Source organism: Mesocricetus auratus, unplaced genomic scaffold (assembly GCF_017639785.1).
Source record: "Mesocricetus auratus isolate SY011 unplaced genomic scaffold, BCM_Maur_2.0 Super-Scaffold_100004, whole genome shotgun sequence".
Classification (NCBI taxonomy): domain Eukaryota; kingdom Metazoa; phylum Chordata; class Mammalia; order Rodentia; family Cricetidae; genus Mesocricetus; species Mesocricetus auratus.
Genome location: NW_024429189.1, coordinates 112542268 through 112560631, shown reverse-complemented (window position 1 = coordinate 112560631; position 18364 = coordinate 112542268). Strand labels below are relative to the sequence as shown.

The following is an 18364-nucleotide window of genomic DNA, read 5'->3' as shown; positions in this document are numbered from 1 at the left end:
CTCCAGAACTGTGATTGCACTACCAGTGTTTTTTCAAGGGCCCTCTGCACCTGACCTCTGCCTCCTCATTCCTGTCACCTGTCTTATTTTTGTCCCCATTGGCAATATTTTGGAAGTTCTCAGACCAACAGAAAAGCTTCTGGGGGTGGGGCGGGCACTGTTTAGTCTTCCTAAAATGTCCTTCTCTTGTAGGCTCACCTCTTTGTTTTCTTCAAGATTATGTTCAAAGGTATTTCTGTCTTTCCCTCTGTCAAGGCAGGGATGGTATCTTTTGTCTATTTTTGGTCTCTCATTTGGTACCTAGTACAGAATGGGTACTTAACAAGAATATTAATTAATTATTCAAACAAATAATTTAAGCTTATACCCCCTGAGTGAACCATTTATTGAATTAATTGTTCTCTTGTGAATTCATTGTGCATACCTGCCTCATGAGTAGTTTTCTGTGTTTTATTGTCAAGTTTTATGTGTTTAAAAACCATTTCTGGTTAACTTGGTCTTTTATAGGGGAAGTTAACCTGCTTATACTTAAACTTTTTGTGAAATAATCAACATTACTTTGCCTTTATCTTTGCTTTAGGAAGAGTCACTGTTTTTTTGTTTGTGAAATGTACTTTGCAATTTGAAAGGTATAATTTATATTTTCTTTCATCCCAGTAATTATCTTTAAATTAACAAAACAATATCATCCAGTTTTTTCTTTCTATATCAAGAATAAGGTGCTTAATAGTAGCCCTGTTCTCTTTAACTCTCTTATGTCTTTTGTATTTCTCATTTCTCAGCATTTTAAGCAATTTATATCCATGTTATTTTATTATAGTGGTTTCAGAGTTTCAGTTCATTATCGTCATGACAGGGAGTATGATGGCATGCAGGTAGATGTGGTGCTGGAGAATTAGCTAAGAGTCCTACATCTTACAGGCAACAGGAAGTAGACTGAGACACAGGGTAGTGACACACTTTCTCCAAAAGGCCATACCCATTCCAACAAAGCCATACCCTCTAATAGTGCCACTCCCTATAAAATTATGGGAGCCAATTACATTCAAATTACCATACCTACCATGTTAGGGTAGTGTTTCCTCCTTTGCCTCTCTGTGTGTGTGTGTGTGTGTGTGTGTGTGTGTGTGTGTGTGTGTGTGTATGTATGTATGTATTTATGTGTATGTGTATGTATGCGTGTCTGTATGCATTAAAACTAGAATTCTGTTGGTTTCTTTTTGTGATTTTTTTCACTCATCTGTTTGTTCATGATAGTGCTTATTAGGAAATATTGTATGCTAGGCACTGGACCTTATGTTGGGAATAGTAGATATATCAAAAAAGTGTGGCTCCTTTCTCCCAGTGAATTCAGTTGTAATGAGAAAGTGGGCCTTATGCCTATCCCCTTGAGAAGAAGGCTGGTAGAGGGTCTTTTTGAAGTAGTATTACTCCAGGAGGTAAAATTTGAGTTTGGTGTTTATAGTGACCAATAGGGAGGGATATGACAATATGGAGCTGTGTTTTCCTTACTTGATGACAGCATGATGATAGATTAAATAGTAGAAGGGATTTCTGGTATAAGAAAAATAACATTTTTAAAAAGCTAAACTGTATTCATTTTTATTCTTTGGACTGGGGTTAGTTCATTTGTTTATTTACTTATTTAATGACCCAACCACAATCTCCTCTCCTTCTTCTTCCTCTCCTCCCCCCTCTTCCCCTTCACCCCTACACCTACTTTATTCCATATTCTCTTAGAAGGGGTGGGCCTCCCAAACAGTTTCCTCTATATGCAGTCTGGACAAGGCAATCCAGCATATTCACTTTATTTTGAAGATTATCTGTTTGTTTCATATGGAAAAACAAAAAACTCAGGAGAGCCAAACAACCCTGTACAATAAAGGATCATCTGCCAGCATTACCATCCCTGACTTGAAGCTCTACTGTAGAGTTATAATAATGAAAACAGCTTAGTATTAGCATAAAAACAGACAGGTGGACCAATGGAATTGAATCGAAGACCCTGATATCAGCCCACATACCTATTTTTTGACAAAGAAGCTAAAAATACAACATGGAAAAAAAAGAAAGCATATTCAACAAACGGTGCTGATATAACTAGCTGTTGACATGTAGAAGAATGCAAATAGATCCGTATCTATTGTCAGGCACAAAACTCAAGTCGAAATGAATCAAAGACCTCAATATAAATCCATTCACACTGAGCCTCATAGAAGAAAAAGTGGGAAATATCCTTGAACAGGCACAGGAGACCACTTCCCAAATATAACACCAGTAGTACAGACACTGAGAGCAACAATTAATAAATGGGACCTCCTGAAACTGAGAAGCTCTGTAAAGCAAAGAACATGTTCAGCAAGACAAACCAGCTCCCTACAGAATGGGAAAAGATATTCACCAATCCCACACCTGACAGAGGGCTGATCTCCAAAATATATAAAGAACTCAAGGAAGTAGATATCAGACTACCAAATAATACAATTAAAAAATGGGGTACAGATCTAAACAGAGAATTCTCAACAGAACAATTTCAAGTGGTGGAAAGACACTTAATGAAATGTTCAATATCCTTAGTCATCAGGGAAATGCAAATCAAAACAACTTTGAGATACCATCTTATACCGAATAGCTAAGATCAAAAACACCAATGACAGTTTATGTTGGAAAGGGGAACACTCCTCCATTGTTGATGGGAGTGCAAACTTGTACAGCCACTGTGGAAATCAGTATGTTGATTTCTCAGAAAGTTAGGGATCAACCTACCTCAAGACCCTGCAATACTGCTGTTGGGCATATACTCAAAGGAGGCACATTCATACCACAAGGACATTTGCTCAACTATATTCATAGCAACATTATCTGTAGTAGCCAGAACTCGGAAACAACCTAGATGCCTCTCAGTGGAAGAATGGATAAAGAAAATGTAGTGCATTTGTATAATGGAGGTAAGAAACAATGGACATCCTAAAATTTGCAGGCAAATGAACAAAACTAGAAAAAAAAAAGCATCCTGAGTGAGGTAACCCATACCCAGAAAGACAAATATAGTATGTACTCACTCATAAGTGGATATCAGACTTAAAGCAAAAGATACCCAGCCCACAATCCATAACCCCAGAGAAACTAGAACCCTCTTCCAGAAACAGATGGAAACAGATGCAGAAATCTATGACTAACCATTGAGCCAAGCTCCTGGAGTACAATTGAAGTGAGGGAGGAGCAATAATATTAACAAAGGAGTCAATACCATGATGGGGAAACCCACCAAATCAGCTGACCCTAGCTAATAAGAGATCACTGACTTAGGTCTGACGAACAGAGAACCTGCATAAGACTGAGCTAGATTTTCCTTCGTATAGGTGACAATAGTGTGACTGGGTCAATGTATGAGACCACTGACAGTGGGTCTAAGATCTGACACTAATGCACATACTGACTTAGTGAAGTCCATTCTATATGGAGAGATACCTTGCTCAGCCTAGACACAGGGCAGTTGGGGGTGGGGAGGTGCCTTGGTCTTTCCTCAATGAGATGATGGGACAGACTTAGTAAACTTCCTAGGCAAGGCCTTACCTTCTCTGAGGAGCAGATGGGAGGTAAGGTGAGGGGGAAGTGGAGGGAGCAGGAGGAGGAGGGAGGGGGAACTGGGATTGAAATGTAAAAAAATACATTAAAAAAAGATTATCCATTTGTATTAGCTCTGTCTTGCTTGAATTTAAAGATTCTAAACAAGTATTGAATATCAGTGAAAATATTCTGTCTATATAAGAGTTGAGTTATTTTTATTAATTGGTGAGAATCCACCAGACAGTAGCAAAAAAGTTGTCTATAGGTTGGAAGCATGTGTGGTTTGCCTGCGGGCTCTATGTGCGTTGGTCCTTCTGAAGCCAGACTGGTTGTGTAGTCCAGGCACCTGCAGATGCTCTTATGAAAGGACTGCCAATTCTCATTCTGAGTTTTCTGCACATTGTTACTCCCAAGGTTTTGGAGCTGAGGTGTCTGCTCTTTTAAATGAAGTCTTTCGATTTCTCCCAGGGCAGCATCTTCTGTATGCACACCGTCGTCCCTATAGCTGGCCTGGGGAAGGGTTGCTCCTTGGCTTTCTAGTCTCACAGTGAACAGGTTTAGTTGGTTGTTTCAGTAGATTAACTGGTATGCATTTGTATGTAATGTCTTCCTCATTCTTCAGTGCCCTACTTTCCAATCAAGTGTGTATTGACTTGGGTATGCTGCAGTCATCTGGTAATGATTTGGGGAAAAAAGACTTTTCCATTTAAATTAAAGGAAGACTGGAGTTTTAAAGTTCACTGTGGCATCTTGTATAAACTCCAGCTTGTGTTTCACATTATTCCTGGTCATGAAACAGGTTCTGAAGAAAAAGTAGCTGTGGATAATCAGTTAAAGAACGACAGCTCCCCTGATGTGTTGATCAGTAGTAATACCTAATTTCGATTTTGAGTGCACTATAATGGATTACCATATAGATGCAGCTGAGCACTGAGCATTAAGCAGAGTCATGTGTTTTCCAGGAAAGTAATATTTATTCACACTGTGTGGCTTTCTTGAAATATTTTTTTATTTTATTCTCCAGTGCAACTACAAACAACATGTCAATAGCTTATGTGGCATTCACAGTAGTATAGCCTAGAGTATCAGCTGCAGTACAAGAAATGCCAGATTGCATTTGCCTCACCAAAGGTAGTCTTTAGCTGGGACTTCTGAGGCACAGGCTTAGCATTTAGATTAGGTAGTTGTGTTTGGCTTTATATTGACCCTCATAGGATTTAATTAATAAAAATCAGCCCTCACAATATTAGTGTACAGAAAGAAACAGTTGTACGGGTATTGTTTCAGTCTCTGAATTGTTGTATTAAGTTCTGTCATTTGGGGATACATTCTTTTAAAGAAATTGTGTTGTTTATGTGTGTGTTTGAAAATGTTTATGTGAGTGTGTATACCATGGAGCACATGCGACAGTCAGAGGACAAGTTGTAGACATTAATACTCTCTTTCCATCATGTAGGTCCTGAGGATTGAACTCAGGATTCTCAGGCTTGGTAGCAAGTACATTTATCCATTAATACATCTCACAGATCAATTTAGGAATATTATTACCTCAGCTATTAGACATGATATTCCATAGGTAAACCTTAGAGAATATTCCTTAGTATCTTTAAAGTAGACCCATTTTATAAATCTGAATTATTTTTCGAAGTAACAATAATTGTTTTGACCTTAAGTGAACTGGAGATGATTTTTATGGCAGACTTGGACAGTGTGCACTTTATGCACATCTACTTGATGTATTTTCTGTTTTCTCATTTTGTATATATATATATGTACGTGTGTGTGTGCGTGCATGCGTGTGTATGTATTTTTTTCCTGAGACAGGGTGTCTTTTTGTAGACCAGACCATCCTGGGACTTGCTCTGTAGACCAGGCTAGCCTAATATATAGAGATCTGCTTGCCTCTGCCTCTGTGTGCTGGGATTAAGGCATGTGCCACCACCACCCAGCCTGTTTTCTCATATTAAAAAGTGCTTTTTTTTTTCTCTGTTATATACTAATAAAAGAAAACCAAGTGAGGAATATAAATGCATGTTTTGGAAACTGAGAAGTGTGACTCAGCGCCATTTTGGTTTCTGTTAATAGTTAAAAGTCTGGAGAGCAAAGGGAATGTTGGACATTAATCCAGATCAAGACAAGGTCTACCCTGAATCTTTAATCCACTTAGGATCTTCCTGAATAATGGTTTCCAAAGGTGACCCTGACATGTAGCTGGGAGCTTCTGTTAATGGAGAATGCAGAGGAGGTGTGCCATCAGCTCAGGCAAATGAACTATCAGGAAGCAGGCAGCAAAACACAGGAAGACCTCAGATGGACAGACATCTAAATGAAACCAACTTCCAGCTGAAGTTGAAAACAAAGTTGGGAGGGGGGGCATCTGGGCTCCTGAAGTGAGGTACACTTCTAGTGTTTCAGCTATTTAATATGACAAGAGTTACCTAATTAATAATTTAAATATTACTGTGGCACAGAAAAAAGATGTGTTGTTCAGATCTCCCCTCAAGAATTTGCTACCTACTACAAGTGTGGCATCACCTAATTGCCTCTGGCTGTTAGTGCCTTCAGCTTTCCAGCCCTGGTCATACCCTTCTCTCCATCAGCCTTGAGTATAGGGGTCTCACTTCTAGTTGTTTGGAACTTGGTTCCAGAGCTCCCTCTCCACTGGCAGTGGCTCCCCTGCTCATCCTGTTTCTTTCCTACTCCTTCCCTGGTGCCACTCTTCTATCAGTCATTTCTAGTAAGTCATTTTAGCATATTTTCCAAAGAACTTGTCTTGCAAAAATTGCTATTAATTTGGTACCAAAGACACTGACTGACCTTGGCTCTTTTGTGGGTATGGGTGGCTCTTGAGTTGTTTGGTCTGCAGCAGCCTAGACATGGCATTCTTCATTTTAGTCCAGTTCCAGAGTTACTGGTGCTGCTGATGCTTTCCATGGGCTATGGTTATTTATCTCTGTGGGCTCTGCTCTCATGAATTGTATTCAATAGCCATTGTGTGGGAGTGGTGGTTAGGTACAGGGGCATTAAAGATGATATCCTTTTGGTAGGACAAAGCTTATTTGAGTTTTTATTGTCATCCTACTCATGATCTCCTTTTATCAGAGAAAATTTTACTCTACTTTGTCTGCATAGGTATAAAATAGGTATCCAAATGAAACATTTATTGATAATAGGTCACAAAGAAACTTATCTTAAAATAATTCTTTGATATACATATAGTTTCACCATTTATTAAAGATGGAATCAAATCTGCATGCTAATAAGATAGATGTGCTTATTTATTTTCACCTTAAGAATTAGATTTTAGCAGAATATTTGAAGTAAGACATAGAATGTCTTCAGAACTTTTTACAGTTGATCACTATTTTTATTTTATGACTATCAATGCTGAGAATGCCACTCTGCATAAATACATAGCATAAAGTAGCAGAAATACATTAAGGCCATTTCAGATATTGCTAGAAATTCTGTCTTAATCTTGTGCCAAGATTCATTTAATGAGTTTGAACTCAACATACTATTTTAAGAATCAAGCTCACTAATGCAATACAAATCAAAGATACACCAATTTAATGCTTACGTTTTGAGGAACGTTTGTAGAAAAATAGTGAAAATCTTTGTTGCCCATAGTTAAACCATTATGTTTCTATGTGATCAAAAAAACTTGTAAAAACACTACAGTTAATAAAAGCATACAATAGTCTCAGATCTGAGCTGTTGTGTTTCAGGTTGCACTTACTGGCGTTGAATGCAGAGTGCAGAGTGTGTGTGTTATGTGTTTTGAACCAAGTCTGTAGTGAACTTGTGCAGTGCAACATGGTCAAGCACTGCTAGTAACACCTTAGATTCATTACATGTTTGATTTTGAATTAATTTTTGGTTGTTGCTTGTTCAGAAACCTTGTGCTTTTGTAACTCCTACACTGTTAGGTGATGCTATTTGGAGTTACACCCCACAGTTTAAGAAGCTGGCTTATAGAGAACTGACTTTTTAGGGCCTGAAATATGGCTCACTTGCATAGCAACTGTGAATCTCTCAGTGGTAAGAACTGACTTTTCACATCTTCTGATTCCCTTTTTAAAAGTAGTTTTTAAAAACTGTGCATGGTAGCCTACACCTTTAATCCTAGCACTCAGGAGGCAGAGGCAGATGGATCTCTGTGAGTTCAAGGTCAGCCTGATCTACATAGTGAGTTCTAGGACAGCCAGGACTACATAGAGAGATACTGTGTATGTGAATGTGTGTCTTAGGGTTTCTATTGCTATGAAGAGACAACATAACCACAGAAACTCTTATAAAGGGAAGCATTTAAGTGGCTTACTTATATTATAGTTCAAAGGTTTAGTCCATTATCATCATGGTGTGTATCAAGGCAGCGTACAGGCAGCCATGGTGCTGGAGTAGAAGCTGACAGTTCTTACATCTTGATCTGCAGGCAACAGCAAGTGGTCTGAGACACTGGCTGTGCCTTGAGCGTATATGAGACCTCAATGCCTGCCCACACCATGACATACTTCCTCCAACAAAGCCATACCTACTCCAACAAAGCCACACCTCATAAGTAGTGCCACTCCCTATGAGCTTATGGGAGCCAATTGCATTCAGACCACCATATTCCACTCTCTGGCCCCCATAAACTTGTAACAATATCACAATGCAAAATGTGTTTAGTCCAACTTCAAAAGTTCCCATAGTCTGTGCAGTCTCATTAATGTGCAAAGTTCAGAGGGTTTTTAGACTCATGCTTTTGCAGGATGCAAAAACAGGGATTTTCATCCTGCAGTGATAATGTGTTATCAATGCCAATATGTATATTTTGACCATTTGCAGTTTTCTACATTAAAAAAAAGTAGTTGTTGGGACAGTGAATTGACTTAGTGGCTAAAGGTACTGCCACTTGACAACTCACTCCAATCCCTGTTACTCACATGTGTAAAGAGAAAACTGATTCCCACAGTTGTCCCCTGACACCCCTCCCCATACAGCAAGAATAATAAAAACCCAGAGACAGATATTGGGGTTCAAGCTGAAGACCAGTAAAGCAAAGCAGCCAAGCTAAAAGAGAGTTCTTACCTCTACCAAGGCTAGGACCAAAGAGGGGCGATCCTGTCCTCAATGTGACTGCAGACTTCAATGCTCTCCACCAAACCTCAGACTGCACTGAGCTCCTACCTCCTCTCTAGTGCTGGGATGAAAAGTATGCTATGCCAAGTACTGGGATCAAAGGTGTCAGCTGTTTTTCTTTTATACTGATTTACTCTCGTGCAACTCTGGGTGACCTTGAATTCACAAAAATCTATCTGCCTGTGTCTCCTGAGTGTTGGGATTAAAAGTGTGGCCACCATTGCCTGTCCTCTATGGCTAACTGGTGGCTTAGGTGTGTGGCTAACTAGTGACTTTGTGTGTGTGTGTGTGTGTGTTTGTGTGTGTGTGTGTCTAACTAGTGGTTTAGCTCTTAACCAGGTGTGTGTCTAACTAGTGGTTTAGCTCTTAACTAGGTATGTGACTAACAGTGGCTTAGCTCTGCATTCTGATCTTCAGGCAAGGTTTATTTGTTCCATCATAAAAAAAAAATCAATTTCCCCTTTTTTGTCTAAGATAAAAAAGAAGGCTATATGTAGCGAGCCACCAGTGTTCCAGGCTACGGGGCTACAACACTTCAGAACGATCGGAGGCAAAGGGCTAAGGATGTAAATGAAAACAAAAACAGTGGCTCATTCTTACAAGGAGAATGGCGCTTGGCCCTTCTTTATGTAAAGTTCTTTGTAGGTCCACTCTAACCTGATTCCAATCAAGGGAATTAAGATCACCAGAGACCAAAAACCAAGGACTGACTTTATGTATAGTTTTTAAGAAGTCCTTAGCTGTCTTATGTCTGATAATTGTGCCCTGACATTTTAACAATTGGATCAAATGGTCCTCCAAAAGAGGGTAGGAACTAGTAGCACCCATACTTAATATACTCACTTCTAACCTTAATGAGAATGCTGGCTGCCTTTCTGTGGGGGTAGGCTCTCAAAAATTCCCTGACAATTTTGACCCCAATGAGTCAAGCCAGGGCTGGAGCCTACCTTTAAATCACCCCTCTATGGAAGCTGACCCACCAGCTATAACTAATATAAGAAAAACTATATACAGTAAGTATGGTAACTATACAATATATACAGGCAATAAGTACATTAACCATGTCTAGTCCATTTACATTTGACAAATTCAGAGAAAATACTCCATTATCTAGTCCAAAGTCTTGTACCTAATTTACTTTCTATCATAACTTGCATTACCATTCAAAACTATGTTTTGATATCTCTCAATCTTATACACTTTATACCTCTTTAGTGAGTTTCTTTTCTATATCTGATAAACAAGGAAAAATATAACCATCTAATCTTCAACACCCTCAGAGACCTGAGAAGGAAATAATATTAACTGAGTAATCAGGAAATGCAAACAAGCAAGCAAGTTCCTCTGCAATGTTGGGGCATCCGTCTTCGACCTATAGGCCTAGCATATCTGATACTCTTCTGTGAAGCAGTTTTGAAAGACTGCCTCACCTTGTCTTGGCAAGGTTCGTCAGTCACTCTCTTTTGTGTCCCGCTTGTCTAATTTGGACAACATACTGTCAACAGTCAAGGCAAGAGCACTTTCTTGCCTAGAGGCTGAATTTTGCCACCAAGAAAGTAAACTTCATGTGGAGTTTCTATGGTGCCCATCATCCTCTCTGAAGTAGATTGGTGTTGGCAGGAGCAGACATGTCTCATTGTCATAAAAAAGAACCTGTTATTAAAATATTTAAAATGTCATATTCTGTAGATCTCTGAAGCATTTGAAGACTATCTAAAGTATATCTATTTCACCTTGTAAACATTCCTAATATGACCACAAATTTGATTGTAATAGGTGACTAATTACTAACCTACATTTCCTTATTATCCTAAACAGTTGTAATAATAACTTTCAAGGACTAGAAATTTGCACTACTTTGTTAAAAGAGCTATATAGGTACAATATCCTGAACAAGATTAGAAACATATGTATAATATATTTTAACAAAATTACTCTCAAATTTGTATCAATATACAAAATTTGTATGCAATATGCAGAAGTCCAATCCAATATAAAATATTTTAAACTAGTAGTTGCTTTTTAAAAGTATATTCAATAATCTACCCTTTTAACCCATAATATCTGTATCTCCCTTTTTTCTTTTCAAAACAAGAACCATGAATCACTAAATTCCCCCAACAATAAATTTTAAAAAACATGAGTATTTTAAGTAGTTATTAAAAATAAAATGAATCTTATAATCTAAGTATAATTTACCAGAATGTGCTCTAGAGTCAGGTTGGGGGAAGGTCATTCTCATTGATTTCAGGGTTTTGTTTTGTTTTGTTTTGTGAGCATAATAAAATCTTTAAGAATTGTTTGAGGATTTCATACATGAATATAATGTATTTTGATTAAATCCACTCCTTTTACAAACTCTCCTCCAACTCTTCCCTTTTCCCTCCCAACTTCATGTTCTCTAATTTTTAATCCATAGAATCACTTAGTGCTTCTTGTAGGTGCATGGGCATAGGATCATCCATTGGAGCATACGTAGTCTCCAGGGACATATCCCCGAAGAGCTGACTCTCCCTCGCCCAACAGTCAGGTTTCCATAGTGAGGCCTGCTTTCATTAGCCCAGTCCTCTTGTTCTCCAGAAATTTGTTTGTTGTCCACTAATGGGTGCTTTCATAAGTACAACCCTAAGGCCTACTTGTAGGCATTAATTTTATGAGATTCTTATGTATGTATTTTAAATTTATATTTATTTATTTATTTGTGTGCTGAGGGGGAGGTGAGTAATATTGACCTATCACAAAAATGTATTTCATTTTTTTTATTCTTATCTTGTAGAAAATACTGCAGTTTCTACCTGAACGAATTTTCTTTCGATGGCATTACCAGAGTATAGGTAAGATGAAAGCAAACAATGTATTAGTAGTGTGCATTTCTACTAGTTGAGGTTTCAGGAGTGTTTTATGTAGCTAATACCATCAAGTTAGCTTATAGAAAGAATTACAGGCATGGTAATTAGAATAAAGTCCAGCTTGGACTTTGTAGGAAAACCTCTCTCTTACCACAACTGATCGAGTGCAGAGAATAAAGTGACTGTGGAGTGCTCAGCCCTAAATCCATCATCTGTATCATATCTCTTCTACCAAAGGCTCAGGAACTAGCTAAGAAGAGTCAGAAGTTGGGAAGGGTTATTGTACTAATGAACTCACAGTTGCTGCAGTTGCACAAGATCTGCTCAAGATCTAGCTTGTTAATGTTATAGGATGAATGAAAGAGGGGTTTATAAAAACAGCAGAGGACATGAAGTTGGAAGGGGCTATAGTACAGCAGGAGTTGCAGCAGGGAATGGGAAATGCGTATGATCAAAAGAGGTTGTATATGTGTACTAAGTTTACAATGAATAAATATTAAAAAATTAAATCTCTCATTCTAAATGTGCTCTTTGAAGTATAGGCTGTGGGCTCCCCAGGAGTGTATTAAAGATGCACAATTTCAGGCCCCAGTCTGATCTATTGAGCATGGGGTCTTTTTGACACGAGACACAGAAGGATTCTTGTGCACATTAAGTTGAAGCACTGAACTAGAGTATTTTCTTAAATAATTGACATTATTCTTTATCAAAAAATTGTTCTTTTTAAGCCTGTATTATTGATTCAAAATTCCCCTGTTTGAGTATTTTACATTGTGGCAGCCCGAGGGAACTTGAAATAAAGCAAGTGACATTGTTGTCCTTACTTCCCAGCTCTTTACACCTGATAGCACAGCTGCAATTTAAAATGCCCAGCCTAACTGGAGCATTCCAGGGTATCCATTATGAATTCTGCATGTGTGTTTTTTTTTAAAGAGTCCCTACTTCAGTTCTTCTACCTATATCGCTCTCCCACTTGATACAGTTTTTGTTCCTTACCAGATGGCTATATTGGAGGAAAACATTAACCTTGGAATGGAATCTTACTTTATTTGATAATTAATTTCTTCCACTATTTATTGAAGGAGAGACAAAACTTTGGGGCAGAAACAAAGACCATGTTGCCATACTTGCTTTAGATGGGCCTCTTGTTCCATTGGTAGATAGATGAGAAAAGTAATTATAGTGTACTTCTTGTTGTGAGGGGAATATTGTAGGACAGGAGAAGAAAGGTTGAATAGGTCTTCTATGCAGGCGAAGTTGAGGAACTCTTCAAGAGAAGTCACGTCCACCTGAGCCTTGAAAGGTGAGCAGAGCTTCCTGGTTGGGAGAGCAACATGTACAAAGTCAAAGAACCTGAAAGAAGATAGTAGATACTCTAAAATCCAGAGTTCTAATTTTAATTTAGGATTGTTTCTATGAAAACAGGTAATAAACTCTTACAGAACCTGAATTCAGGTTTTGTGTTACAAATTTAAATTTAAAGAAGGCAAAGCATGTATACTATATATATCCATGGAATTTAGGGACTACATCTTTATTCTGAGAGATCTCCTTAATCTTTAAATCTTTCAAATAAGTAAATAAAAATTTCCCTTAAATTTGAGCAAGTGTACTCTAGTATTTCTTAAAGCTTTTGATTATATATTTAGAATAAGGTTAAAGTTTAAAAATGCAAAGTATCACCTAAATAGGTTCCCTGGGGATTTGTGAGAATCGGTTATATGGCAATAAGAAGTAACTGTGTGCAGCATTCTTGGTTATTCGGGTAGAATCCTCATGGCCAGGATGAGCTAACCCAAGTGCCCTACTTGTCTAAGTTCATGGGGGAAGGCTGGAAGTTATGCTGCTGTGATCATGGAGCCAGTTGTCTTGGTTAAGCAGCAGCCCCACAGCTTGGCCTTTCTTTCACCTCCTTGGTCATCTGAAACCTTGCTTTTCTTGGTGCTGCCTTTGTCTCCCTCAGGATCTTGGAGATGAGGTCATGGACTTTCTTTATGTAGTGCTAATTCCAGAAATGGTTCAGTTCCCTTGTTGGACTGTGCCAGTTTGGTGTCATGTTTTCTCATCTCTGTTTTTTTTCATGGTTTTGTTCTCTCCTGTTCCTTCTCATTGCTATCTATAAGCACATTATCCGTCTCCTCATCCTCAAGTGGCTTCTTGCCCTTTGTTATCATATGGCTATCTGTGTACTAACAAACCTCCATCTTTCTAATCTCTTACCTAGTCACTTCCAGGCCACCTGTTCTGTTTATTATTATTTATACAATAGCTTTATTGGAGGTGGAATAAACAGAATATGTAAAAAAAATATCATGAACATAGCATCAGTCCTCAACTTCTTTAGTAATCCATCTGTTCCCTTCTTCCCTACCTCAGCCCCAACCACTAGTACATTTCACAAGATTTCCTAGATATGACACTGAAAGTAAAACCCATAAAAGAAATAAAATTGGGATGTTGGATTTCTTCAAATCTACCACTAGTCTGCCTTTGCATTTTCTATAGTTTTGCTTAGATAGAATCATGTAACACTTTTCTTTTTTGTTTGTTTGACATCTGCCTTAGTTAAAATTATTATTGCTGTGGTGAAACACCATGACCAACTTGGAAAGGAAAGGGTTTCTTTGGTTTACATATCCTGAATCACTGAGGGATGCCAAGGTAGGAACTCAAACTCAGCAGGAACTTGGAGGCAGGACCTAATGCTTATTGTCTTGGCCCTCATGGCTTGCTTAACCTTCTTTCCTATAGAACCCAGGACCCACCAGCCCTTCCCACATCAATCACCAATTAGGAATATCCTCTACTGGCTTGCCTACAGTCTGAGGTTATGGAGGCATTTTCTTAATTGAGGTTCCCTTCTCTCAGATGACAACAGCTTGTATTAAGTTGACATAAAAGTAGCCAGCATAGCATCTTTTATGCTATACTTATCTTGAGATTGATCTGTATGCAATATATTAATAGTTCATTCTTTTTTATTTCTAAGTAGAACAGTATTCCATTGTATGGCTTTGCTCATACTCAAAGTACAGCTCTCTTTAAAGTTATCTCTTCTCCTGTGTGGTTCTTTGTCTTTGAAGGTCAGCATTATATTTTTTAAAAGGCATGCATTCTTTTTTCCTTTCTAAAGCTGATCTTTACGCAGGTATTTGAGGACTGTTGTGTTAAGAACACTTGCTGCTCTTGCAGAAGACATGGATTTGGTTCCAAGCACCCACACATGTGGCTTACAACTGGCTGTAACACTAGTTCCAGGGCATCCAGTGCCCTCTCCTGGTTCTGAGGCCAACTGCACTGCACTGTCATGCACATGCATGCATGCATACATCACATCTACACACATAATTAAAAATAGGGTAAAATAGATATAGATATTAAATATTTCATTGTATGCCTTAAACATTTATTAGTATACTCTATTTCTAATCAGGTATTTTAAACTTCCAGGCTCAACTTTAAAGAAGCTTCTACACACTGGAAATTCTATTAAGGTAATCATTTTTTATGAAAGGATAATGGGATATTTCTTTACATTTTTTAAGATTTATGTTTTCATTGTATGTTTGAGTGTTTGTACCACATGTGTTTTTGGTGCTAGCAGAGGTCAGAAGAGGGTGTTGTGATTAAAGGCTGTAGGAACTCTTCCAGCGTGTCTAACATGTTTTAAATTCTCATCTACTTATATATTTTCTTTTCTTGACATCTTTTTAAATCATTTATGAATACAGAAAAGAAGGAATGTGTGTTTTTAATTCTAAAAGAGGGTTGAGATGGAAGTGAATATAGAGTGAAGGGGGATGTGTTGGTTTGTTTTCTATTGGGTACTGCTCACCATTCAGATCACGATGAAGGGGAGGAAGGGAGGGAGCTGAGTACAGACATGAGGCAGGCATGCTGGAAAGCAGCCCCATGCCACTCAGCCAGCTCTTCAGAGTCCCATTTAGCACCAAAGAACATTGTGTTAACATGACTGAAATTCTACTCTGTTCTCCCATAGTGTAAATGTGAGAGTAGAGTATCTCTTCCTTGTTCCAGTGGACAATCGAGCATTGATGATGGAGATACTGTTGCCTTACAGAGTGAAATACTATTAATAGTTCAGTGAGATCGAGACACTGCTTTATGTGTCTTATACATGTTAACTCACTCTATCCTCCCATTTCACAGATGGGGCAGCTAAGACATAGAGAAGTCAAGCGATTCTTCATGAATCACAGCAGCTAGACAGTAGCAGAGGGTGAATTTGAATCCAGGCTTCCTTGTTTGTTACTGAGGGAAGAGCTTGTATACTTTAGTAATACTTTTATCCCTCTCTTTCCCTCACTTCCTTCCCTTCCTCTTTTTTGGGGTGGGGAGGATCATGCTTTGAAGCTGAGGCTGACCTGAAACTAAGGTTTTCCTATCTCAGACTCCCAAGTGCTAGGATTATAGATACTATGCCACCATACCCTATCTGACTCTGTCTCTCTCTCTCTCTCTGTTTCCCTTTCTCTCTTTTTTTAAAGGCTAATGTTCCAAATTGCAAGGCATTTCTATAAATATGCGTTAAATATTTGATTTTTTGTTTTTAGATAAGATGTGAAGGAATCAGACTGTTTCTTTTGTGGCTTCAAGCACTTCAGACAAACTGTGCAGAAGAGCAGGTGCTGATTTTTGCTTGCCTGGTGCCTGGTTTCCCAGCAGTCCTGTCATCGAGGGGGCCCTGTACACTGGAAACACTCATCAACCCTAGCCCTAGTGTATCTGATGGTAAGCAGCATTAGCAGGGTTGACATGCTGAAATAACTCTTTTAGTTTTTATTTTAGAGATATGTATGTGTGTGTGCACACATGCGTGTGTGTCTGTATGTGTATTTTTTGTGTGTATGGGCACCCAAAGAAACCAGAAGAGGATACCAGATCCCCCAGGAGCTAGAGTTACAAATGATTGTGAGCCACCTGACATGGGTGCTGGGAGCCAAACTCAGATCCTCTGGAAGAGCAGCAAACCAAGTGCTCTTAATTTCTGAGCCATCTCTCAAGCCCCTGAAATTATTCTCCAGCTTACTTTGAGGGTTTCCTTGGTGTTGATGTTCTTGAATAGAAACTCTGATGAAGCCTTGTGATTCACAGAGGATTCCTAATGACATTATAGTCAAGGCCATAGGGTGAACTCACAGTCCCACCAAAAAAAATAAATAAATAAATAATAAATAAATAAAACATTTAGGGTACAGGAAGTGGTGGCATAAGCCTGCAATCTCAGCACTTGGATTTTGGAGGTGGAAGCAAGAAGATCAGGATTTTAAGGTCAGCCTTAATTACCTAATAAGTTTGAGGCCAGCCTGGGCTATATGAGAGACTCTGTCTTAAAAAACAAAACAAAACAAACAAACAAACCAGAACAAAAAACCTGGAGTCTATTTTCTATTAAATTATAACGAGAAAATTTCTGAGGTGATACAAACAGGAATGGAAGGCAGGGACAGATGTTGATTACAATGTGACTTAACAAGTGTTTTGTGTCAGCTAATGAAATTTAAATCTGTCTTCCCTAGCCACTGTCCATTGTTCTTATTACTGTTGTGTTTTTAAGAGGCCATTCATCTTTCTTTGCCAGCTGTGTTTTTCCATGTAGCATTTGTAGGACATTAGTGACCTCAATGAACTCTCTATGTCCTGCAAGTGTTAACTTACTGTGTAACACTTCATTGCATTGGATTGTAGGCTGACCAAGACAGAATGTGAATAGGAAAGAGTGGCCTAATGAAAAAAGGCTCTGTGGACCTGTATACTGGTCCCTAAGCCCTTGTTCATACTGGTTGGGGTTCAGTCTGTGCAGTTCCAGTGGCTGAATAGATATGTTGTAATAGAGACCATTTTTAAACCCTTATGTAAAATTTAACTTTCATGAATAAGCTCTCATTATTTTTTACCTTTTAGCAAAAATATACCCAGAAGAAATCACCCCACTTCTGCCAGCCATATCAGGGGAAAAGATCGCCGAGGACCAGACCTGCTTTTTTCTTCAAATACTGTTGAAATATATGGTTATCCAGGTCAGAGAACAATGGGCTTTTTTCTTTACATACTATTGAAATATATGGTTATCCAGGTCAGGGAGAACCAGGCTGTCTGACTGCTAGGTTTATCTTGATAGGAAGGAGAGTTACTGTCTTTTTTTTCTGGGTATCTATATTGCTTTCCCTGAGGTGATTTTATGTGGTGATTAATTAAACACAGGGCATGCATCATTGCTGGGTCACTTCAGCAATACTTGGTGTGGACACTTTTTTGGTGTGAATTATTTAAGGAAAAAGTTATTTAAGAAAAAAGTTATGTGATTTCATACACAAGTTTTGATCATCTTTATGCCTCTTTGTGCTGCTTCTTCCTGTCTCCCCCTCCTCTCCTCTATAATCCTTCAACTTCATACCTCCTCTTCTTCTTCCTTTTTTTTGAGTCTGAGTCAAACTAAGTAGCTCTGGCTGGCCTAAAACTTGCTATGTAGATGAGGTTGACCTTAAACTCCACCTCTCTCTGTCTCCTGAGTATGCCATCTAACCCAGCACTCCCTTTTAAAAACAACCCACTGAGTACAATTAGAGCTGCCTAAATGTGCATAGGTGTAGGGTCATCTTTTGCATCATGAGCAGCCTACCATGGGCCACACTGCTGAAGAAAACTGACTCTCTTTCACCCAGTAGCTATCACCTGCCAAAAGCTTCTCATCTGTCCATTTTCTAATATTGATTTGCTTGACTTTGTGCAGGCAACATTTAGAATTTTCCTCTCCTTTTTCCAAGATGTTCCCCGAGCTGTGGGGAAAGTTGATGCAT

General features: G+C 38.6%; 1 protein-coding gene across 4 annotated transcripts in view; it reads left to right on the top strand.

Moving 5' to 3' along the window:
- The window catches only part of Ralgapa2 (Ral GTPase activating protein catalytic subunit alpha 2), a 272091-nt gene that overhangs the window by 44440 nt on the left and 209287 nt on the right, over nt 1-18364 (top strand). For all 4 annotated transcript variants that reach the window (XM_040746440.1, XM_040746439.1, XM_040746442.1 and 1 more), the window contains exons 4-7: nt 11471-11528; nt 14994-15037; nt 16118-16295; nt 17469-17584. In XM_040746440.1, the coding sequence (XP_040602374.1) occupies nt 11471-11528; nt 14994-15037; nt 16118-16295; nt 17469-17584 (396 nt within the window). The remainder of the gene's footprint in view (nt 1-11470; nt 11529-14993; nt 15038-16117; nt 16296-17468; nt 17585-18364) is intronic.